Source organism: Nicotiana tabacum, chromosome 11, assembly GCF_000715075.1.
Source record: "Nicotiana tabacum cultivar K326 chromosome 11, ASM71507v2, whole genome shotgun sequence".
Classification (NCBI taxonomy): Eukaryota; Viridiplantae; Streptophyta; class Magnoliopsida; order Solanales; family Solanaceae; genus Nicotiana; species Nicotiana tabacum.
Window position 1 is genome coordinate 149,992,048 of NC_134090.1, and position 26,286 is coordinate 150,018,333.

The 26,286-nt window shown below is 36.3% G+C and overlaps 1 protein-coding gene across 1 annotated transcript; it reads right to left on the reverse strand.

Annotated features, from left to right (window-relative positions):
- Positions 1 to 4,787: 4,787 nt before the first annotated feature.
- On the reverse strand, positions 4,788 to 21,713 carry LOC107798867 (vacuolar protein-sorting-associated protein 33 homolog). The gene is made up of 23 exons (XM_075225558.1): positions 21,429 to 21,713; positions 13,481 to 13,565; positions 13,357 to 13,396; positions 13,165 to 13,245; positions 11,648 to 11,842; positions 11,444 to 11,554; positions 11,288 to 11,353; positions 11,061 to 11,168; positions 10,913 to 10,957; positions 10,060 to 10,116; positions 9,807 to 9,901; positions 9,286 to 9,337; positions 9,074 to 9,130; positions 8,727 to 8,789; positions 8,536 to 8,642; positions 7,693 to 7,815; positions 7,498 to 7,579; positions 7,341 to 7,411; positions 7,092 to 7,172; positions 6,630 to 6,687; positions 6,454 to 6,515; positions 5,612 to 5,705; positions 4,788 to 5,274 (listed from the first exon to the last, which is right to left on the reverse strand). Exons 2-23 carry the CDS (start codon positions 13,531 to 13,533, stop codon positions 5,185 to 5,187), a joined length of 1,791 nt encoding a protein of 596 aa, XP_075081659.1. The 5' UTR covers positions 13,534 to 13,565; positions 21,429 to 21,713; the 3' UTR covers positions 4,788 to 5,184.
- Positions 21,714 to 26,286: the final 4,573 nt, after the last annotated feature.

Genomic DNA, 26,286 nt, shown 5'->3' on the forward strand with positions numbered 1-26,286 from the left:
GCCCAAGAGATGAAAGATAATGAGCTAAATGGCCTAAGTGCCGCATTTAATAAAGTTGTGTACAGGTCGCAGATATCACATTTGCGACACCTGGTTCACAAATGCGAAGGCTGGCCATCTCTACCATGGTCGCAAATGCGACTAAAAACTCCGCAAATGCGAAGAGGGCCAGTTCGCAAAAGCGGCAGGGTCTTCGCATATGCGGCAGGGTCTTCGCATATGCGAAACCCTCAGAGCCTTCCCAACTTCGTAAATGCGAATGGCTATTCGCAAATGCGTGCTCGCAAATGCGATCAAAACTTCGCATTTGCGAGATCTGCAACTCCAGCCCAGAAACACCAGAAAACTAGAGCTTTTCATCATCCTTCCGAACGTCCAAAACTCACCCGAGCCCTCGGGACTCCGCACCAAACCTCCTCACAAGTCTAAAAATATCACACGAACTCGCTCGCGCGATCGAAACACTGAAATAACATAAAAATCATGAATCAGACGCCAAAACGCATGGATAACTCATGAACTCAAAAATTTCTAAAAATACCCCCGGACGTCCGATTCCTATCAAATTAACTCAGAGTGACGCCAAATTTTGCGTGCAAGTCTTAAATAATATTACGTAACTATTCCAGGTCTCGGAATCCCATTTGGACCTCGATATCACCAAAACCTACTCCAAACCAAATTTAAAGAACTTTAAAAACCTTCAAGGAAAACCCTTGAAGGAACCAACTTTCACTATTAGGCAACCCGATCCGAGCATACGCCCAAGTCCGAAATCATCATACGAACCTATTGGAACTATCAAATCCCGATTCCGAGGTCATTTGCTCAAAATGTTGACCGAAGTTAAACTTAGCCTTTTTAGCCAACCTTAAGGAACCAAGTGTTTCAATTTCAATCCGAACCCTTCCAAATCCCGAACTAACCATTCCCGTAAGTTATAAAACAGTAAAAGCATATACGGGGAGTCTTATTTAGGGAAACAAGATTCTAAAAAGTAAAATGACTGATCGGGTCATTACAAAGCCGAATATTTGCCACTTTAAAAAAGTATTTTCAAACTAATGTCACATCTTCTGCTTCGAATATGGCAGGTACTAAAGGTGTTGCTTTAGAAAATTCACCTTACTTAGTACGTAAGGATACTTATTGCACATGAAGTCTCTCAATCCTTGACTATTGCTAATGGGATTTAGAAAGTCCCAAGCTGGTTTTTAATAGCAACTTAGCATTCCATACAGTGGTGAAGCCAGGACTTTCACGAAGAGTGTTCAAAGTTTAATACTCTCTCTGTTCCAATTTGTGTGAATCTGTTTGATTTGGCACGAAATTTAAGAAAAAATGAAGACTTTTGGAATTTGTGGTCCTAAACAAGTCAAAATGTGGCCCAGAGTATTTGTGTGGTTATAAAAGCTTCTCATTAAAGGTAGAATTGGAAATTTAAGCTAAACTATTTTCAAATTTAGAAAGGGGTCATTCTTTTTGGAACGGAACAAAAAGGAAATAGGTTCACATAAACTGGAACGGAGGGAGTATATATGTTTAAAAAATAATTTTTACATATATATCGTATAATTTTCTATATGGTATAGTATAACTTTTCGATAAAGAATATTCAAGTGAACACCCTTCACACTATGTGGCTATACCACTGATTCCATGGTCTGCCAGATTACAATATATGTCTTTTTATAAAGATAGGTCATCACTTCTTCTCCAAAAACCACTTGTCATAACTCCTCTGTGCTCCAATCTTGAAATTATGCACATCTATACGTACAAGAAATGCACGTAGACATACACGAACCGTTTAATGTTCCATCTTTTGATTGATCAATGTATTTAATCATTTTTTTTATGATTGTGCAAGTATATAAATGTTAAACACTTTAGTTTGGACTTTGAATGCATTCATTAGTTATTGATTTCATGTAAGTAGCACTTTCTGTTATTGCACCGTCTTACTCGAATTATCGCTACATTACTTGCCTTAGCTAATTGGAGATAGTTGCAGATAGGACGAAGGACAAGTTGCATGAGAAAGAGAAAGAGAACGATTTTCTAGGAACATGCATGGGTCTTTGACGAAGATATGGACGACTCTCTAAAGTAGGCTTTAACTTTAAAGTTTTTTCTTTATAAGCTTTGTTCTATGTCTTTGGGCTTTAAAACTTATAATATACATTAAAGGAAACTTTTTATTGGAACTAAAACATGCTTGGACACCACTAAGCTGTGGATGAACAGTGAGTTGTGCAACATTATGGATATAGAATAGTGAATAAAAAACACGTTCTCGACACTGTTTGAAAATTTCAATGTTTGATACATTACAAATGTGACTAATTGGCATATCTCAGGAGTCCAGTGGCGAAGCAATAAAAGTGTTCAAAATATGAACACTCTTTGCCAATAGGCTATACAATGATGCTCAAAGTCTCTTTTTTGATTAATAACAAGTAATATTTATCCTATACACATTATAATTTTTCGGTGAAGGGTGGTCAACACATAGCTTCGTCCTCGGTCAGGACGACTGGAACCGGGGCAGAGGTGGTATCTGTATTGGTCAAAATCTGACCGCTGCGGTTGACCCAACCGAGATCCCGTCCAAGCGGCAAGACAGTGGAAGACGACACGATTTGCTCCAAACCCCGTGCTCACAATACCCGACAAGTCAAAAAACAATACTCAGGGAACAACGAAAGCAGACGTGGTATGAAAGTGTACTGACCCGAGATCATAGTAAAGATTCCATAACTATATATAGGGAGGGAACCTTCCTAGGAAAGGGGCTGCTTCTCTTTCTCTTTCCTCTCCTCTGTAATCTTCTTAGTAAAAAGAAGACAAAGCAATCTTCCATGGAAGATGTAAAACAGTTATTTCCACCGATTAGTGAGAGGAGAAATGAAAAATATCAATAAGATTGGCCGCCCCTATTTTGTCTTATGCATTATTTTCTGATTTGCTTATATATCTGGAGTTTATTATGTTTGACTAAGATTTACCTCATCATCTTCTTTAATTGATTTAATCAAAAAGGTTTAAATATCTTTTGGGTCAAACATTATCCACGTAATGGGTAGCACAGGCTATAGTTTCAAGTGCATGTGTTGTTTGCCGTAGTTTCTTAGATAGTTAGAAAAGTGGGCGAAAAAGGAGCAAATACACGAAGAGCTTAAGTCGTGCAGGTATGACTGAACGAATCGAAAATTAGACGAATTGAAGGGAGAAGAGAGAGTTTGAGACTTTGAGCTATGAATGAAGAGAGAATCTTCAATTTCTTGCCTCAAAGTTTCGCATACTCTTCTTATGAGGTGTTCGGATGCCATAAGTTGATTTTTTGTAGAATGAGAAGGAAGGAGGGGAAAAAAGTTAAAGTTTCCCCAAAGCTAAACAAACCTTATAAATACATACCAACGCCCAACTTTTCCTTCTTGATCTAGTTTTATTCTTTTCTTTTCTGCCTTTTCCTAGCCAAAAAGATTTTTTCATGTTTTCATCACCAACAACAGAGAAGAGGGTTTTAATCTTGAAGTCTTCAAATGGTGACGATTTTGAACTTGAAGAATCCATAGCCATTGAGTCCATAACAATCAAGAACATGGTAGAAGACGATTTTTCTACTAACATCTTCCACTCCAGAATGTTAACAGTAAAACACTAGTCAAAATCATCAAATACCTCAAGAAGTATGCAGAGGTCTCGGTTTCAAACGAAGAACAACAAGTCAAAAACTACGATAAGGAATTAGTGAAAACTAGCTTATAATCAATCTTTAAAATTGTATTGGCTACAAATTACCTTGAAATTAAAAGTTTGCTTGAGCTTTGTACTCATGCAGTTGCTGATAGGATCAAGAACAAGTCGCCTAAGGCTATATGTAAGATATTCAATGATATCACATGTTATTTTACCCCAGAAGAAGAGGCAACAATTCACAAAGAATTTGCATGGGCCTTTTGAAGGAGAAATAGATGCCTCTCTTGCGTACTCAAGACTTCTCTTTGGGGTTTTCATTTTAAGACATCTTGTTTCTTCTTTATTTTTCATTATGTTTACAGTCCTACGCAGGTACGGACACACCCTTAGATCGCTTGGTCCAGAATTTTACTAAATATAAATATAGAGAGATGAAATTATTGGGTATAAATATAGAAAACGACACCGATTATCATTATAGTGATTTATTCTTTTGTTTATTTCTTCAAACATTGACAATGCTTGTGAAAAATTCTGCCTACTCCACTGGTCCTACGAAGTCTATTAGGGGTTTAAATATGGATGTTGAATATATATGTATATTTTTTGAATTTTAAACAATGAATGCAAGTTATAGTTACAATATCTAAATTATTAATTAATACCTTATCATAAAGATATGTCTATTTTTCTTTACCCAAGCGGCGCAAACTTTTTTTAGAATTGAAACTCGCATGAGCTTATGACGTTTAATTATTTACTTTTTTCATTTAAAAACAGTGTGCTGTAATTGTGGAAATGAATTTTCGTTCGCTACAAAATTAATATGTTCAAACAAGTCGCCATATATATAGCTAATGAAAACGGCAAGATCAACGTAGAACATGATGAACATATTTTTTTTTTCGGGATAAGGTAGAACATTTTGTACATTGATCCCTCATGGATTACTTACTTTTTGTTTGTGACTTGGGACCAAGTGTTAAACAGTGTTTATAGCTAGGATATTCCATTATTATTTCCACATGTTCCGGAAAACAACCTCTAATGCAAGGTAAGGTTGCGTACAATAAATACTTGTGATAGAGCTTAATGCACCAGGCTGCCATTTATATCGATTAATGTTCTGAAAAATATAGATAGAAAAAAACAAATAAATCCACCATCTTGTTCTTACGTTGCTCGAAAGAACCAAACATAATATAGGTAACAGAAAACTCCAATCTTAGAAATAGGACTGCTGCCACTCGAAGCACACAGAGGGCGTTCTAAGCCTACACCACAATAAAGATAACACAGTTGTGTTCGTACAAACCCGTGTAGAAAAAATGTTGACAAATGGCCACGAGAGAAATATCTTAGGAACGGGAAGTCCACTCAATCTTCTCATGTCACATATAATTCAGCAGTAAAACTATGCATCCCTATCACACAAGCAGCAGAGATTTCCCGGAGATGATCGACCAAAAAAAACGTAGCAAGTCAACCCAATTTTTCCACAAATGTTTCTGTCAATGTGCTTCCATTGACAATTTTTGTAGTTGCTACAATTATGTCATATGCCATCCCTTCCTGTAACAGCATAACTAGCATTAGCACAAATGGAATTCATTGAAGAGGTTGAGAATGATAAATAAGAGGAAGCAGGGGATCAGCAACGAGACCAAGTGACTGATTTAACGAATGCAGTTATTACAGCATTTAGAATTGGAGCACTGGTCGAAAATCATGCATTGAATATCAGAATACTCTAAATTTATCCTTTTTAATTTTTTGGTTCCTTTTCCATAGCATGTTTCCACAGGAGCAATCTCCAATACCATCTGAGATACTTTGAATACGACAATAAATTTACATGATTACAGGTCATCAAAAATAAATTTACATGATTACAACTTATCAGACTGACCTGGCCGCTCAGGAAACGAAGAGCAGAGATCTCTGCAGATGTCACTCCGCCAATGAAAACAACAAGAATCAAAGAACGCCTTCCATCAACAACTCTGGAACATCATCAATGGTATTAGAAGGTTTAATACTGGCCAGAGATGATAAAAGAAATTTTCAGCTTGATGCTTGCATGAATTAGCATAATGAAATATAAGGTCCAGCAGCATTTCAAATGCTTCCTCAATCAAATAAAGATAAGAGCAAAGACAGAATACAATAAGGTGCAGCAAATGCAACAAATCAAAAACATAATGACATAGGCAGCCATCACTTGGGTGTCCATCTCTGCGTATATCATCCCATTCATGGTACAACCATAAATTTCCACTTAGAGCAAGCCCTGTCAGAGACTTTGCAGACAACTGATTTCCAGGTAACTTGAACCTATACAGTTATATTTCCCGAACAAGACCACAGCACCAGGTCCCACCTTCATTTCCTTATTTCATTCTCATCTAAATTCAAACATGATTTACACGACCTCTTGTCAATATCACCCCTAAAATTCACAACCAAACATATCTCTCCACTTATGTGCTTTTTCAGTCTGATCACACTATACAGGTCCCACCTTCATTTACCTCGCTTCAATTTCATCCAATTAGAAAACATTATTCATACTATCTCTTATCAATATAACCTTAAGTTTACAACCAAACAGAGTTCTCTCCACGTATTGGCTTTTCTGAGCTAACTTATGATGGTAAGCATGCATCTAAAAACTTCATTTACTTTATTGTCAGTGCTTTATAAGCCAGGGAATGTTACAGAGCCAGTAAGTGGATGCTCTTTAATACATACTTGTCCGAGCCATGCAAAGACCCGTTTAATGTGTCCAATGACGGACTGCTGGAAAATCCACCCTGTGGAGAAACAAGCAAAAACAACAGATTAAGAGTTGTATGCCATGATAATATGATCAAAAGATGGAAAAATCCATGTGAAGAACAAAATATAAACAGAAAGCTAAAGCTTACCCTCTTAATATCTGAGTGTGGACCTGGCAGCAGCTTCAATATTTCTTCAATCGGCCGCCTGAATATAAAATTTTCCAGATGTCATAAATAGTGGGACTGAGATTAAGAAATTAGCTCTTGGCTCCAAACTACATTTGTTGAGATTGGGGAGTTATCCACCCACATGGGGGACAGTGGAGGAAGGAAATCAATTACTGAAACATTGGTAAGATTTCTAACTGCAAAGAGGAATTAGTGAACTTTTCTTGCAGAAGACTTAATTCCATGACAACTTCTCAATGTAATGAAGGCCAACTCTAGGTTTATATATAGAATAGAAGTATCTTCTTCCAGTAAATCACAAGGAGATCTAATCAAAATCATCAAAGCAGCCAGATTCACAATCAAACCACAGTTTATTTGAATTAGGAATGTTCAGATAGGCGACATAGCACAGCAAATCTCTTAAGAACAAAAACTCACCACCCAGATCGAATTGCATGTTGAACCAGGCGAATACTGAGAGGTGCATACCCAGAGAAGACATAGGAGATATCGTTGGGACTGTATTTGTCAGAGATCAAATTTAAAGTTAACAATGATTGCAATGGTAAGATAGTGATGATAATGACAGCTGTGCAAGAACCTGTTTTAAATACATAGCCACATTGTTCAAGTTTCAAGGGAGGGAAGCGAGATGAATTTTTTATCAAGCTCAAAAAAATATCATACTTAGCAGTATCAATATCCTCCACTACGAGCTGCAGAGCACGTTTAATTGTTACCCAATTGCTTTTAGTCTCCTGCAATGATGAGGTAAGTTAATAGAGAGAACAATGCTGATAAATTTCCAGGAAGCAATATAGTTGATGAAAACTCATGAATGAACCTGTTTCTTAAGCAATCCAGACTTCTCCAAATTATTCAAGGTTGCTATATGCTCAAAACCATAGCTGTGAAGCAGTTCTCGCCTAATCAAAAGAGATGAAGTTGAAGACATCAGTTAGAGGTTCGCGTGGTGATACCTAAAACATGGAAGCCATGTCAAGTATAAATAAAACAGCTATTGCTAGAGTTGACTCGCCTCAAATAGTCAAAGTTTTTCTTGGGCAACCCTGAATTTGTTATTGAGAACAGGACAAGAAGACGTAGAACATTGATAAGTGGCTCTTGCTTATGGATCATTTCCTCAATGTACTCAAAGCATCTGCATTTACCCAGTGACCAAAAAGTAAACAAATAGAAAATGAAGACAATCACCCCAGAAGAAAGGAAAATGGTAGAACACAACCAAGACCCCCTCCCACCCCCTCTCTCGCACCTCCAGCCCATATCACCTCTTTCTGCTCATCCTTTCCTCCAATGGTCTACAATTGCTTGAAAAGCAACCCGACAATGAAATCAAAAATTAAAAGAATTTAATAGTAACAGTAATGTTTCTGATTAATTCTGTAAATGGCAAGAAAACTGTTGATTTAAGTGCAAGACTAGTTGATGGTATTGCAGGCATTTTTCTCTAAGTAGTTAGTGTGGAGACTGGCATTTTTGAGAAGGATATCTTCATTTTCTTTAGGTTGGTTCAGTATGGACTGGCCAAGAATGCTATGCATCTCCAGATTGAATAAGCATTTTCCTTACTACACAATAAAAAGAAAAAAAAAAAGAGAGAAGAAAGAAAGAGTGAGAACTGAAGGACACCCTTGTTCACAAGCACAAATAATCTATTACATGGCAATGCAAAGAATTTGTTCTAGGAACAAAAACTGGACTTGAATTTACAATTGTCCAATATTTGAAGCCAAGCACTCCATGTAACAGAGCTTTCGAGTACCCATTGAATATTATAACAGAGAACTGAAAGGTTGAAATGGTATAAGACTACCAGAGTAAATACAAATAGCAGAATGAAAAGTTCAACTTTACTCACATATCATAGCTTTCAGCCTCAACAAGAGTTTGCTCCATATCAAGTCGGCCAAGGAATGAAGGTTTGGATGTAAATGTAGTTAAATGCTGAGCAAGATTTATGTGTCTCTGGAACAGAAAACCAATAGTATTATAACACTGCTAATGTCATTAAAGTAGTTGTATAATCAAACAGTAGAAAAGAACTCTTACAGTCATTTCTGGCAATGAGTTCAGCTTTTTGACAAAATCCTTCAATTCGGAGACTGTCTGGGTCTATATGTAATACACAACGTAACATAAAAGTCAATTATTGAACAAGCACCTAAGACCTTTAGGAGTTAAACGGAAATGAATCACTAGATTTCAGTTTCTTTTTTCTTTTTCAGGAACCACAAATTAAGCATCTCACTGAGGTGGTCCAGAACTATATATATATTGCTCCAGACTGCTATTCTATTTTATTGCACAAGCAAAAGATGATCAGATAACTACTACAAAAGTCAAATCATGTAACAAGGGCAAGGCTAAGACATGCACTTGTAAGATCTCTGACTAACCGTAGTCTGCATCTCTGAGTAATCTTGCTTCATGGAAGTTGCTTTTTGACGTAGAACCTGCAATTGTACTGCAAATGACAATTAAAGAAACAGAAGACCAAGGAAGAAGACGTGCGAGTTGACTGTTATGATAGAGCATGATAGATTGATAGGTATGCTGAAGACGCCTAGAATTTGTTAAAACTTAGAAGATGGCGAGAAAATAAATCAACCTGGACAACAACTTCAAAGTTCTGGTCCCGTATCTCTTTGAACAACTTGTCACTACAAAGGCAATGAATTAATATTTCAAACAGAGAAATAAAACGTCTAAGGCACGGAGAAAACGTCAAAATAAGACAACTCTTTTTTTCTTTTAAAAAGAGACAAAAAATAGTAGATGTGTATTTCCCAGTGGTCACATCTGACTATACATTGGCATGACAAAGACCTGGAATCCATATGAGAGAATACCATATAACAGAAGAAATTGCATGCATGAGAATCAAGGGCATTATCATGTAGCACATAAAAGAAGCATGAGGTAGATCACTAGGAAATCACACAAGAATTTATTGTGCTCTGCACTTCGCACACTCCTTGTATACAAGAGTCTCTCATTTACATCAATAAAATTACTGCATTATCCCCCCTCCCCCTCCCCCTCCCCCTCCCCCTCCCCCTCCCCCCAAAAAAGTATAACATTCTTTTTTTTTTTAATGAAACTAGTTTAATACCAATGAAACTAGCTTACCTTGAATTAAGGGGAACCTTTATCTTCTTGCCTTCTTGCTGGACACCCATAATAGATGCATCTAGTTCCACAGCACCATTATTGATACCAAGAAACTGCATGAAGCCTATTAGAGATAGCTTTTAAAATTCTCACAGCATATAGTCTGTTTAATGTTCTATAAGCAGCAGACATATTATACAACCATTAACTGCTGCCTAAACGGTTTCCTAAAGATATAGATCCATAGCAATCCTAAGAACATCACTTTTACCTCATCCAGCAGCCCTTCATATGTTAACTGCGAACACATTGGAGTTATCATATCCACCTGCACAATCCCAGGAAAGTCTTACAACCACAGTGACAAATGGACATAAAGGCCAAAAGAATAGTGTCCCAAACAACTAAAGATACACTAACTATAGTATTTCCACAACTATGAAGGTTCAAAAAAATAAATAAAACTCAAGCGCCAGAGCACTTAACTGACCGTGAGGATCAGAGACAAAAGGAGTAAAACTTTATGAACTAGCAAGATTAGACCTGAAGAATGCTCAACTATTTGTACACTAGACAAATAAAAGAGAATGCTTTTTTCCAATTCTTAAATCCTGAAGTTTCAGGCTTTAGCCAAAGTCGGAATTCAGAAATAAAAAAGTTCCTCAATTTTCCACTCAAGCAAGCTGAAAGACTATGATAAGATGTTCCCCTTCCCAGCATTTTTTATCTTCAAAGGAGAAAATTGAGATCATGAATCAACGGATCAGTGCAAGAAAAGGTACTCAATTTTAAAAGATTTCCTTCATTACCTCATGCTTTGAACTGTGTCATTAGAACAGACCAACTACTTTTGGACATGATACCATTCAGAAAAGCCAAACCCCTTTCCTCTCACCTTTGTTTTATGAGAAAACTGAGTCTCACTCTCTCATTATCCCAATAGAATGGCAATAAACACCTACTCCAAACTAGCCTGAACCTTCAGAAAAATTCTATAATGAAGCCTTCTCTTTATCAAATAACTGATGAAGCCACACGGTAATACTTTTTATAACTACATTAAATGCATATACTGAGAGAGGAGGAGGGGTAGTGCCAAGGGGAAGACAAAAAATACGTGGTACCTCTCTGTCCAAGAGGATGATAGTATTTATTTCAGGTACACCCATCTGCAGTGAAAGAACGAATTGGTATTATTTTGTGACAATGCATGGTGCCCATTATTTTTTTTATGTATGATATTGATCTAGTAGATTTAAGATTTTGAGTTACCTCAGATGTGTTCACAGGTTCTTCCAATTGCATCCGATTCAAAATGTCAGCAACACGAACTGATGCTTTTCCTTTGGCCCTCACATTTGGAATCACTCCAAAGGAAAACTACATTTCTCAGAAAACAAAAGGCTGTTAGCTAATGTTTATGCTGAACCTACTTTGCCCAAAAACAATGAAACCGATTCCAATAGTAGTTAGTTCTATCGAGTAAACATAAAAAGCACCTCGAGTTTATGGAGAGCTTTTGCTATGTGCCACAGGGAGGTAGTGTCCCCATCAACTAGGTACTCCTGTCATATAAATGTAACTATTTTTACATATGCCAATCTTTAGAAAAGTACATAACCTTTTCCTTGAATCAATGCAAGGAACAGACGTACTTTGTGAGCAACATCAAGTTCAAATGATAATACATCCTCATCCAGTGGAATAAGATAAAGGGGATACTCCCCTATAGTCAACAAGTGATGAACTTTTTCTTCCTCAAGTATCTGTCAAAAATTATATACAATTGTTAATGAGAAATACATGCCAAACTAAATTCTTAAAGAAGTTTATTAAGATTTTTTCAAAAAAAGGCTAACCTTCTCACATGCAACTGCACGACGAGGGACAAAATAAACAAAATACTCCCTTTGAATCCCTTTAGAAATATCATTATGGATGTGTGAGCAAATGAACTTCATCAAGTCAAGCTGAGCTCTGACTAGATAAACTACTTTCGTGCAATCAGTTTGAACTGGTTCCGCATTAAGATGCCTCAATTCGGCCCCATGCTCCTGTTTACAAGTGTAAAAACACAAAAAAAAAAAAAATAATAATAATAATAATAATTAGTGTGAAAAAGAACACAGTATCAACATGTTTGTTACCCAATACCACTGCAAAATAACAGTTCTCTTTAACTCAATATTTCATTTCTTTTAGAAACTCAAAAAATTAGGGAAATTTTCACCACGGAAACTTTCTTTTGCAAAGACAGCTAACATAAACTCTTTGCAAAAACTCAAAAATTCAGCTAAAAAATTAGTAAACTGAATACTCCCTCTATCCTAGTTTATGTGATAAGTATTACTTTTTTTAACCCATTCCACAAAAGAATGACAAAGACAATTAAATTCACATTTCCTATTTTACCCTTAATGAGAAGCTTTTGTAACCATAATGGGGGTGTTTACTGGAAACCGACCAAACCAAACTGAAAACCGACTCAAACCAAAGAAAAATTCAACATATTTTTGGTTTTGGTTTTGGTTTTAATTTTAAAAAACGACAAAAATTTTGGTTTGGTTTTGGTTTTAAGCAAAAAATAAACGGAAAAAACCAAACCAAACCAAACTAACTATGTAAATACCTATGTAGAAATTATAATTATACACATATATGTATATTTTTATATAAAAAAAATTAAAATGTCACAACATATTAATCTTTTACACTCTTGGTTTGTAATCTAGTTCTTTGCCTTTATTTTCTAGTTTGATTTATTATCTATATTTAGATAAGTCCAAGAATCTATTTCATGTTAAGAACAACTTATCATTAATTGAGTCCTTCAATTATTCATTACTATTCAGTTCAATTATCATCAAGATGTCTTGGTAAATACAATTTTTCTTAAAGAATAATAGGCTTGGTAGTGTTATGCTAGAATATAATCGGTGGAATGTGTTTGACAGCGTATTTCACATACACTTCAAAAAAACAGACAAAAAAAACGAAAAAACCAACAAAACCGACTCAATTAAACTAGTTTGGTTCCAATATTTGAAAAACTGACATAATTGGTTTGGTTTTCAAGTTTTCTTTTAGGAGAAAACCAACCGAAACCGAACCATGAATCATACAAATGTTATAGAATATAATGCCACAAGTTTCAAAAGTCTTATACCCACACAAAATTATTACTCCCTCCATTCTACTTTATGTGATACACTTCCTCCATTCTATTTTATGTGATACACTTTTTTTAGTCTATCCCAAAATAATGATACATTTCTAAATTTAAAAATAATTTAACTATAAACTTCTCACTTTACAGTTTACCCTCAATGTAATGATTTGTTGTATACCACAAAATCAGAGAGAGAGAGAGAGTTGCCTTGAGAAGTGAGCTCTGTACAATAAGAGAGAGTGACCCGCCAAGCTTAGGATCAATTACCAAACACTTTTTCCCCCTAATCTGCAACTCCAAACAAAAAAATTCAATTAAAGTTTCAACTTTTCGGTTAAACTTTTCAAATATTAATAAAAAGGAAAATTTTAAAAATCCAAATTATATAAATAAACTCACGTTCTTCAAAACCGTAATAAGTTCTTTCAGCGATTGATCTCTGTAAGACAATTGAGAGAGAATGATCAATTGGGGATATACATATGCATAAGCATTAAAGTACATTATGTATAAGTATTTGTACCTTAGAGATTTCAGATTTATGGGAGCGTTATCCAAATTGGGAACTTGCGCCATATTTGATCGATCGATCTCTCGAGCTTTCTTTCCTGTCAGTAAAGTGTGAGCAAAGAGATGTTACGAGCACGACGATGATTGAGACATGCTTAATTCTCATCCAGTGAACTTGTGGAAATATAGTCCAAGTTGAATATGGCCTTTTCAAAATGGGCTATGTTGGGCTCTTAAATGGGGCTTTTTAGGAGTGAATCACACAAATAGCCGCTTTTTAAAATAGATTTTTTCCTTCATATACAATATTTGAAACTTATTTATCAAAATTGTCCAAATTTTGTATATTACCCGCCCTAAATAAATTTTTCTTATAATTTATATACAATCCATTATTAATGCCTTAAATTAGGGGATTCTTTGCTTGGAAAAGGGCGTAACTGAAGGGAACAACGTCCAAATTGTCCTTCCATCTAAATAAGACTCCTTCCAGTTGTGTGTTACCTATTTTAAGCCATAATTAGTGCAACTTCCTCTCTCTTTGCCATAATTATCTATTTAAAGAATAATGTATGGTACAACAAGATACAAATTAAAAATAAAATTCATACAAAATTTGATATATCTACAACATCATACATACTAAAAACAAATTTCATACAACTAATAATGCAGTATGCAACTTATTTATAACTTATCTGCAACTTTCATAGAGTATACTTACCCAGTTAAATACAACTACAATATCATACAACTTAAATACAATTTTCATAGAAATTTTATACAATATATCTTTTGTATATATTTTGTATGTGGTGTGTTCTGCTGCTTCTTCTTCGAATTCCAATCTAAAAATCCAGCCAAATCAAATCTAATCTTCGCCAAATATCCTACAAATCGAGATATAAACTCCATAGAATATTATTCTCAATCGTTTGCAATAACACCCAATCCAAACACATAATGTTTTTTGAAAAATCTGAATTTGAAATCAAGGCTTCAAAGCTTTTTTAATGATTGTCAATGGTGGAGAATCAAATAACTCCAAAATTTATTGATTAATATCCATATACTGCTAGCCCGATATCGGAACACCAACAAGAAAAGGGAAAGCCCAGAAAAGATCAAAACTCCAGCCATGGAAAATTTAGATAGATAAAAGATTAATCCCTTTCTTCGCCATCGTTAGAAAAAATATGAGCTTTAGAAGAAAAAACCTTCTAGAAAAAGGGTTGATTTCAAAGAGAGAAAGAGAAAAAAGGTATTGCGATTGTGGGATTTACTAAATTAATGGGGTACAATTAAGGGAGTCTCATTTAAAACTATTTTGTATATAATTGGTAAATTGTATATGACCATATAATTAAGTTATAACTTGATTAGGGAGGGTAAATAAGTTTCATATGTAGTATACATATGTAAAAACCCCTTTTTAAAATGACTTTTTTCAGAATTTACAAAGTTTTTAAAATTTAACGACGGTCTAAAGTAACCTTCAATTTGAAGAATGAAGTTTTAGGCGAAAAGCATGATGTTTGATTTTTGCAGTTAAAATATCAGACTATCTGGTATGAAGTAGGGATAGCAATGGGGTAGAGCAGGTGCGGCGCGAGGCAGGTTTTATTTGATGTGGGGCGGGGCGGGGCGGGGTGAGGCGATTTTACTCTTATGTGGGTGTGGGACGGGTTAAAACAGTTTTTAAAATTTTTAAAGCAGGCTGCAGGTTTAACACAGGTTCAATGCGGGGCAGCTTTGTCTTTTTTTGAAACAAGGCAATCACTTCAACTACAATTTTACATTCTTGTTTACTAGCAATTTAACTTTCGGTCTTTTCCTAGTAAGCATTCTTGTTTATTTATCTTGTAATTATTTTATTTTTAATCTTTTCATATTTGAAAACGATGATGGTTACTATTTTAGAGTGTTCATATCGAGAAACGTAGCAGTGAAATACATTATGAACCGTTAAAAATGGTTATAAAGCTTTTAAAATTTGTTTTATTTCAGCTTTATTTTGCAGAGTGTGGGGCAGAGTGTGGGACCGGGGTCAGGGGAGGGACGGGAGGCAGGGGAGGTAGAGGGGGCAAGGGAGCCTATAGGTTGAGAATCGGGTCATGGAACATAGGTTCACTAACGAGTAAGTCTATAGAGTTGGCGAAGATCCTTCAGAAGAGAGATTAATATAGCAGGTGTCCAAGAGACTAGGTGGGTTGGATCGAGGGCAAAAAATGCGGATGGGTATAAGTTATGGTACTCTGGAGTCCGGAGGGGTAAGAATGGAGTGGGTATCCTGGTAGATAACCATCTTGAGAGTCGGTGGTAGAGGTCAGGCGGGTGAATGATAGACTAATGACTATTAAATTGGTGGTGGGTGAGTATACTTTAAATGTCGTTAGCGCGTACGCGCCGCAAACAGGCTTAGATGAGGAGATTAAAAGGCGCTTTTGGGAGGGGTTGGATGACATCGTTCGTAATATTCCGCCTTCCGAGAGGTTATTCATAGGAGGAGATTTCAATGGTCATATTGGGTCGTCTACGGGTGGCTATACTGAGGTGCATGGCGGCTTTGGTTTCAGGGAGCGGAACGGAGGGGGCATTTCGCTGTTGGACTTTGCCAAGGCATTCGATCTAGTGATTGCAAACTCATGTTTTCCGAAACGGGAGGAGCATTTGGTTACTTACCAAAGTTCGATGGTGAAAACTCAGATTGACTATCTCCTCTTCAGGAGAGGCGACAGAAGGTTGTGCGAGGATTGCAAGGTTGTCCCAGGTAAGACCCTTGTAACGCAGCATAGGCTTTTGGTGATGGACATTGGTATTATGATAAGGAGGAAGAAGAGGTCAGTACGAGGCCGCCCGAGGATTAGGTGGGGCGCTTTGACTAAAGATAAAGCTCAGGAGTTGGAAGGAAGGTTATCGGTAATGGGAGCTTGGAGAAGTAGGGGGGACGCAAACACTATGTGGTCGACGACGGCGGACTGTATAAGGAAGGCGGCGAGAGAGGTGTTAGGGATATCTTCGGGCCGCACCGGTAGCCACAAAGGAGACTGGTGGTGGAATGCAGTTGTCCAAGGTAAAGTGGAAGCAAAGAAGGCGGCTTACCTACGGTTAATAAGGAGCACCAGTGAGGAGGAGAAGAGAGCGAACAAGGAGAGGTATAAGGTAGCTAGGAAGGAGGCGAAGATGGCAGTAACGGAGACTAAGACAACAGCTTTTGCTCGTTTGTATGAGGAACTGGGGAACAAAGGCGGGGAGAAGAAGTTATTCCGACTCGCTAAGGTGAGAGAGAGGACGGCTCGGGATCTGGACCAAGTGAGGTGCATAAAAGATGATGACGGCAGAGTGTTGATGGGGGATGACCAGATTAAGAGGAGATGGCAGACCTACTTTCAAAAACTTCCAAATGAAGAAGGGGATCAGGATATTGTACTAGGTGATTTGAGGAAGGCCGACAATCCCCGTGGTTATTGTAGGGACATTGAGGTCGATGAGGTCATAGAGGCAATGCGTAAGATGCGAAGGGGCAGAGCTACCGGGCCAGACGAAATTCCAGTTGAACTTTGGAGGTGTGTGGGTAGAGCAGGCTTGGAATGGCTTACTGGGTTGTTTAATGTTATATTCAAGACTAATAGGATGCCTGAAGAGTGGAGGTGGAGTACAATGGTTCCGTTGTATAAGAATAAAGGTGATATCCAGAGCTGTAACAACTATAGAGGTATAAAATTACTGAGTCATACCATGAAAGTCTAGGAGAGAGTGGTAGAAATGAGAGTGCGAAGGACAATGTCTATTTCAGACAACCAGTTCGGGATCATGCCGGGGCGATCTACCACAGAAGCTATCCACCTTATTAGGAGGATGGTGGAACAATACAGGGATAAGAAGAAGGACCTCCACATGGTGTTTATTGATCTAGAGAAAGCGTACGACAGGGTTCCTAGGGAGGTCTTATGGAGCTGCTTAGAGGTTAAAGGGGTCTCGGATGCCTACATTAGGGTGATTAAAGACATGTATGATGGAGCTAAGACACGGGTTAGGACAGTAGGAGGCGACTCCGAGCATTTTCCGGTTGTTACGGGGTTGCACCAAGGGTCTGCGTTCAGCCCTTTCCTATTTGCCCTGGTGTTGGATGCACTAACTCATCATATTCAAGGGGAGGTGCCATGGTGCATGCTATTTGCTGATGACATAGTTCTAATTAACGAGACACGAGGCGGCGTCAACGAGAGGCTAGAGGTTTGGAGACAGGCCCTTGAGTCTAAAGGATTCAGGTTGAGCAGGACGAAGACGGAATACCTCGAGTGCAAATTTGGGGCCGAGCCGACGGAAGCGGGAGTGGAAGTGAGGCTTGACTCTCAAGTCATTCCTACGAGGAGTAGTTTCAAGTACCTTGGGTCTGTTATTCAGGGGATTGGGGAGATCGATGAGGATGTCACACACCGTATAGGGGTGGGGTGGATGAAGTGGAGGTTAGCGTCGGGAGTCCTGTGTGACAAGAAAGTGCCAACGTTACTAAAAGGTAAGTTTTATAGAGCAGTGGTTAGGCCTGCCATGTTGTATGGGACCGAGTGTTGGCCGGTTAAGAACTCACACATCCAGAAGATGAAAGTAGCAGAGATGAGGATGTTGAGGTGGATGTGCGGGCATACAAGGATGGATAAGATTAGGAATGAAGATATTCAAGAGAAGGTGGGTGTGGCCCCCATGGAGGACAAGATGCAGGAAGCAAGACTCAGATGGTTCGGGCACATTCAGAGGAGGAGCATTGATGCACCGGTGAGGAGGTGTGAACGACTGGCTGTGGTGGGCACGAGGAGAGGTAGAGGGAGACCTAAGAAGTATTGGGGAGAGGTGATTAGGCAGGACATGGCGCGACTTAGGATTACTGAGGACATGGCCCTTGACAGGGAATTGTGGAGGTCGAGCATTAAGGTTGTAGGTTAGGGGAAGTTGTGAATATTTCTGCAGCGCACTAGAGTGAGACTAGCCAGTTAGGAGTTAATCTTAGGATGCTACTGGTCAGCTACTGATGCAGGGCTTTATCGGCGGGATGTTATTATACCTTCCACCTTTCATCTTTTTAGTATTTCTATATTTCCTACATTTCTTATATTACTATTATTTTGTATTTTATGTTATTTTATTATGAGTCAATTGATCGTACTAATATATCGTCTCTTGTTACTTTCTTGAGCCGAGGGTCTCCTAGAAACAGCCTCTCTGCCCCTCGGGGTAGGGGTAAGGTCTGCGTACATATTACCTTCCCCAGACCCCACTTGTGGGATTATACTGGGCCGTTGTTGTTGTTGTTTGTTGTTTGCGGGTAGTAATTAAATATTCCTAATTAAGGATGAATGCAAAATTGAAAAGGAATGTATTATGCATATAGCAACTGACTGATTAGATGAAAGAATCTTGTCTCTCTTATTTCATGGGCAGTGCGTGGTTTAGCTTTATACATTTGAAAAATTATGTTTCTACTAATGAGATTACTTGGTACGAGCATCTAATTTCACACTACGACAAAGAGAAAAACGTAATTCCTTGAATAATATTAAACTCTCCATTTTATAAAATAATAAAATATCAAACTAGTTTGTTTTAGAAAAAAAAAAGAACAAAAAATTTAAGTGGGGTGGGGCGAGGCGGGTTGAAAACTGAAAAAATAGCTTTATGGGGCCAGGCGAGACAGGCTGAAATTTTTGTGGGTTTTGCCACCCCCACCCCCGGCCATCGGCGTTGGCAATTCAAAATCTTAGACTCCAAGGTCTAAAAGGAGACGGAGGAAGAAGAGAGAGAAACTATCTATAGTTTACTATATTTGACTAAACTTTAAATAGTTTTTAAAAATACAGTGCTCTCAAATTTAGCTACATGTTGCCATTTTTACTTTTTCAGCAAGAACATAAGGGTCTTTCCAGAAAATAAAAATAAAAAATGAACTAAGGTGAGGAGTTCATTGCTCGTAGGCCATTGAAGTCCTGACTCCTGAGCAAGCTTAAGTAGCATATACAGCATTATTTACCTTAAAATAAAATGTAAAGTAAAAACTAGGTCCTGCTTTTTTTCCACTAAAATTACTAGTTCCTTATTTTTTTATTGTGAAATATCAACTTCAATCGGATGTAGAAATAATAAATTATTAAGGTTTCCTATTGCTCAGTGAGAAATGCAATGTGTTTTGTAAATATATGTAAGTAATTTCAATTTATTGCACCATGACGGTGCTAATTCCTGTTCGGTGAGAAATTATCTTATGACGGACTCCAAAAAGTAGATTATGTTTATTTGAACTTTCCAATTCTTCAGTCAGAGACCTAACTGCTTAAAAAAGTACCTAGGATTAAAGAAGTGACTGGAACTTCACGAGTCCTGATTAAGGAGATGGGGATTACCATCCTCTTGTTGCCAATCACTAGGATTATTAACTAAATTCCTATCTAAAAAGGAATGTGAGTATTGAAATAAACAAAGTTTTGAATGCTTCCCAATTTCCATTTTGGAATTATGTAAGTCAAGGAAAAATGTAAAACTGAAGTTGCTTACCAAGAAAATAAAAGAAGATTATTGATCTCACATTATAGCAAAGAATTATAACCACTCTTATTACGAAGTTAACTTATCTTATTTTGTTTACACAATCATTCCTGTTAGCGGTTTTTGCTGAAAGGTACCTATGGAGAAGGAAATTCCAAATAACTGTGGATTAAAAGGTGACTAGAGAGGACATTGTCCAGAGAACTATTACGGTACAACAACAATTCAACAACAACTACGCTTCAACCCAAAACTATTTGCAGTCGCTATGTGACTTCTCTATATCCATTCCACTCCACTTGGGTCCGTCTCATTTCACTACTCAAAATTTGACTTTAAGGACAAACTATGATTTCTCTTAAATTAGGGATTATCTAAATCTCACATCTATCCTATAGAGTCAAACAGTCACTAATATAACTAAAATACATGTGTTAAACGCTAGACCTAGTGAAAGAGCCTTAATCCCCACTGGTTAATATCATCTTATGGATTCTTTGCTTCCATTGCATTCTGCTCTTCGCTGTTTTCACAAGAATTCTAAATAACGGTAAAGTTACTTTATTCATATTCGTACTTGAAAATCAAGCTTTTACTAACACTTTCCTACTTGATTCTCTAACGGTGTGTTCACTGGTTAATCTTGGGAGTTAGCAGTGTAAAATGCCAATGCAGAGTGAATTGACATTTTACTAACACTGTTTGCACTTAAACCAGACTTTGTTTTCTATCAGAAGTTCAACACAAATACATACTAAATGATGCTGTAACTATTTTCAGATGATTGAAATTGCCATCCCTTACATATGTTTTTGCTGATATCATGACTTCAATACAATGTTGCAAGCAGTGGCGGGGCCACATAGCTCCAAGGGGCGTGTATATACTATGTGTTGAACTCCCTCAACTTCTTCGTATATTTACTTCTTCAAATTTTGACACCCCTTAATGAAAATCATGGCTCTGTTACTGTTTGCCAATATCAAACTACTAATGCCCTCAGTAACTTTTGATCAATCAATGAATCAATCATCTATGCATCGGTCCTAAACAATTAGGATAAACCATACGAAATATAACTACAAATCAATCAATCAACTATTGCTCAGTCCCAAAATAGTTGGAGCAATTATATGAATCACTAGATATATTACAAATTACCACTAGTCTGAATGAAGAAACAAATGTAAAAAAAGAACTTACAAATTACCAAATTTTAATCTAATCCCAGTCACTGAAATGACTAGGTAAAAGCCCAAAAGACCAACATAAAAGAAAAAGGAAAAAATCAACTTTATGATAGGATAGAAACCATATTGGCAAAGAGGAAAAGTAACAATTTTTAAAGCACAAAACACACACACAGTGTGTGTGTATATATTTATATAGGAGTATATATTTAGAGAGACAGAGAGAGAATGTACCAGTTAAACCAGCAAGTCGAGGCAATGAGCAATGAATGTATGTGTGTGTCTCTCTCTGCGTGTGTGTGTGTATAGAGAGAGAGAGAGAGAGTGACAAAGAGCGAGATGAGGGGTAACGGAGAAGAAGATCGCCGGAGAAGAGATCGACGGAGGTGGAGTTGAGAATCGGCGAGGCACAATTAGGAATACGGTGTCGTTAGGGTTAGGTTCTTTAAAATTTATTTTTAGCCTTATAGCAATTGGGGGAATTTGACAGTGTCCATAAGGTTTTGTTTGGATGTACATAGATTACACAACTCCTTGTTTGGAAGGAGGGAAAAAGGGAAAATGTAACAATCTTTTATCAGTAATTTCATAAAGGACAATTTCTTCTAAATCCTGACATATTTAATTTAATAGTTAATGTCACAAAAAAGTAATTATAGATAATTATAGACTTTAGCACATAAGAATGTTTTTTGATAGAGCATCCTTCAAGAGATATGAAAAATAGTTCGTTTTACTGCAAATTTTATTACGAACAACCAATTTCAAATTACATTTTTCGATTCGTTTACCGTTGGATCAAGCTGAAATTTCGACTGAGTAGCTGAAATTTCGACTGAGTGTTGCTAACATCTTGATTTTTTATTTGAGTGATGGAGATCGGATTTGGAAGCCTGTAGCATCCGATTTCGAGCCTTGAATAGTAGCTCTATTTTTTGTGATTTCTCCTTTTTCTTCAATTGATTTGTTATTGCTCTTGTTGCTCGGTGTTTGGTACTTATTGGGTAGCTAATTTGGAAAACTATTGTAACTCTATTATTGTTATAGTGTAGCCTTTTGAATTTTTGTAATCTTGTAATTTTTATCTTCGTTTTCAAGGGTTTTTCTTCTTTATCTTCTTTATTTTCAAGTTTGCATCTTTCTCGATACAACATTTATGACTTTTATCTCAATTAAATTTATAAGGCAAAATCAGTTTATGAATGCATTGGTATCTCATCGCACGATGCGCAGCAAAATTAACTAGTGGTGAATAACAAAATAGTCTTTGGCTCGCATAGAACTTGTGTTAGAGATGTACATTTTTTAAAAAAATTAATATTAAAGTATAATCTTATAAAACTAGATAGTGGTCATAATATTTTTATAACCACTAATTCATGTGCTTCCATGATCTAAAGTTTGTCCTTTATTTCTTTCAATCACTTACTTATTATCCACCTAATTATTTCTGACTAAATAATCCACGGCTCATATTAACACATGTTTATTACCCTACTACGATCTTGTTTACAACATAAAAGAAATCCTACGCCTATAAATAAAAGCCTTTCTTCCATAAGTAGTGTACGAAAAAATATTAGTGTGCATGTAAAATTAAGGTTATGTTATAAAAAAATGAAAGTAGTGATAAAAGAAAAGTCTAAATCTTCAACTTATTTATTACAAAAAAGACAATTTTATTTTATTGAGAAAAGATGTTCTTTTTAATGAAATTTTATTCAAATGACGCGATGTTGTAAAGTTGTTGTATCAATGGGCGTAAACATGAATAAAACTTGCTAGTATGGCAAGAGTCACTCAAGGAAATAGAGTTCTTGCTCCCAGGGGTGGCTCAATAGCATCGGAGGCCTAAAGCAAAGCCTTAATAAGATGCTTATACACACACACACACACACACACACACACACACACATATATATATATATATATATATATATATATATATATTGAGCATCGTTTTTTAAAAAATTAGACAAGTGAGTATGTGAAACGAAAAAAAATGAGAACTTGGTTTTATAAAGTACAAAAATTTGAATCAATTTAACGTTGATTGCATCACAACTAAAATGAGAGAACCCATAATAAAACATACTTCCTCCGTTATGTGATACCTTTTTTTTTAGTTAGTCCCTTGTTTTATATCACGAGTTTCAAAAGTCTTTCTTTATTTCATAAATTTCATGTCCGGTCAAACACCTTCATATAAATTAGGACGGAGGGAGTATAATTTATGTGGGAAAAATAAATGATAACTTAGATTATTAGATATATTTACGTGACTAACTAATGAATAGAGAATATAATTTGGTAAAAACATAAACTAAGATCAGTAGAAAACTATTTTTTTATAATAATTAGAGGAAGAAATTAAGTTATTAGAAAGTAATAGTTTTTATGAAAATAAATAAATAAATTTATCAATACTAAGAAATAATTATATAAATAATATACTATATATAGAGAAATTTTTTGGGGCCCTTAAATTTTTGGGGCCTAACATCTTGTTTGGATGGTTGTTACATGTCGTTTCATAATGTATCGTATCGTATTGTATTGTAGTACCGTATCGTTAATGAATATAATGTTTGGATAGATGAAATTGTTTGTCGTTATTTCATGATATCACGCACCAACAATATGAAAGAATAAACTTGAAATATTTATAAAGAAAAATTATGATACGGGGTAAAATTGTTATATAAAAAGTTAGTCTAAATGATAAAATAAAATTATTTAATAATAATAAAAGGTGAGATAAGAGACAAAGACAAAGTAACGACATAATCACACCAAATCGATCGTTACATAAAATGACACATTTTATCGTTACGTAACGACGAATTTAATGATACGATACAATAAAATTTAAGTAACAATCAAAACAAACATCGTATTTAACGTAACAATATCTTACTGCCATCTTGTTTACAAACATAAAAGAAATCCTACACCTATAAATAAAAGCCTTTCTTCCATAAGTAGTGTAAGAAAAATATTAGTGTGCATGTAAAATTAAGGTTATGTTACAAAAAAATGAAAGTAGTGAAAATAAAAGAAAAGTCTAAATCTCCAACTTATTTATTACAAAAAAAACAATTTTATTTATTGAGAAAAGATGTTCTTTTTAATAGAATTTTGTTCAAATGACACGATGTTGTAAAGTTGTTGTATCAATGGGCATAAACATGAATAAAACTTGCTAGTATGGCAAGATTCGCTCAAGTAAATAGAGTTTTTGCTCCCAGGTGCGGCTCAATAGCATCGGAGGCCTAAAGCAAAGCCTTAATAAGAGGCTTTATATATATTGAGCATCATTTTATAAAAAATTAGACAAGTGAGTATGTGAAACGGAAAAAAAAACGAGAACTTGGTTTTATAAAGTACAAAAATTTGAATCAGTTTAACGTTGATTGTATCACAACTAAAATGAGAGAACCCATAATAAAACATACTTCCTCCATCCCAACTTATGTGATACATTTTTTTTAGTCAGTCCCTTGTTTTATATCACGAATTTCAAAAGTATTTCTTTATTTCATAAATTCCATGTTCAATCAAACACCTTCATATAAATTAAGACGAAGGGAGTATAATTTATGTGGGAAAAATAAATAATAACTTAGATTATTAGATATATTTACGTGACTAACTAATAAATAGAGAATTATAATTCGGTAAAAACATAAACTAAGATTGGTAGAAAACTATTTTGTTATAATACTTAGAGGAAGATATTAAGTTATTAAAAAGTAATATAAAAATAAATAATTAAATTTATCAATACTAAGAAATAATTACATATAGACTATATATAGAGAAGTAGTAATTTTGGGGCCTTAAATTTTCGGGGCCTTACATCTTGTTTGGATAGTTATTGCATGTCGTTTCATAGTGTATCGTATCGTATTGTATTGTATTGTATTGTACTACATCTGGTGTCACAGTGTCACAAACTGTCTAAGAGTTACTACATACAAGGTCTGGAAAAAAAAATAACAGTACACTGTTTCTGAAGTATGAAAAATGAAACAGGAAATAGAGATAGAGAGAGACGCCAGAGCCTACGGACGCATGCAGGTCTATCTTGGGTCTCCGAGTGGACTGAAGGAAGCCCTCCAACTACTGTCCGAAAGTTGCTCCGGGATCTGCACACAGTGCAGAGTGTATTATCAGCACAACCGACCACATGTGCTGGTAAGTGCCTGGCCTAACCCCGGCGAGGTAGTGACGAGGCTAGGACCAGACTTCAGATAAACCTGTGCAGTTATATAACATATGGCGGAAAAGTAACAAGTAATAAGCAATTAAAGTCGGGGAAGGGGAACATGCTTCGGGGGTAGCTGACAAAACAAAATAACAAGAAATAACAAGGAAACTAACAATATATCTTCTAACGCAGATAAAAAGAAGTAAAGACAGCTTTCACTTTCAGTTTCCATCTTGTTGCAGGCGTGCAACCCGATCCCATTTCTCATATCTTGTGGTAGGCGTACCACCCGTTCCCATTTCATCATATCTTGTGGTAGGCGTACCACCCGCTCCCATTTCATAATATCTTTTGGTAGGCGTACCACCCGCTCCCATTTCATAATATCTTGTGGTAGGCGTACCACCCGCTCCCATTTCATAATATCTTGTAGTAGGCGTACCACCCGCTCCCATTTCATAATATCTTGTTGTAGGCGTACCACCCGCTCCCTTTTACAGTTCATCACACAACCACAAGAAATCCCGGCAAGGGAACATAAGTAATAGAATAACTTCCCGGCAAGGGAACAACAATATCGAAATAGTCATCCCGGCAAGGGAACAACAATATCGAAATAGTCATCCCGGCAAGGGAGAATCAGCTATAACCAATCTCACTTAGCTGGTACTCAGTTCAATTAACGAAAATGCTCAATCATAGAAGATCATTAATTAAAGCATACAAGGCGTCATTCAATAACACAACAACTTTCAATTTAAGACTCACGGTCATGCTTGACACCAGCGCATAGATACTCGTCACCATGCCTATACGTCGTACTCAACAAGAAGCAAGTAGCAAATATGACTCAACTCCTAATCCCTCAAGCTAGGGTTAGAC

What these genes read in the sequence shown, in the direction of transcription:
- LOC107798867 (XM_075225558.1), bottom strand. Translation starts at nt 13,533, where the DNA reads ATGGCGCAAGTTCCCAATTTGGATAACGCTCCCATAAATCTGAAATCT. An exon ending in CTGGATTGCTTAAGAAACAG is followed by an intron (nt 7,412 to 7,497) that starts GTTCATTCATGA and finishes TCATCATTGCAG; the next exon opens with GAGACTAAAAGCAATTGGGT. An exon ending in CACACTCAGATATTAAGAGG is followed by an intron (nt 6,516 to 6,629) that starts GTAAGCTTTAGC and finishes GTTTCTCCACAG; the next exon opens with GGTGGATTTTCCAGCAGTCC.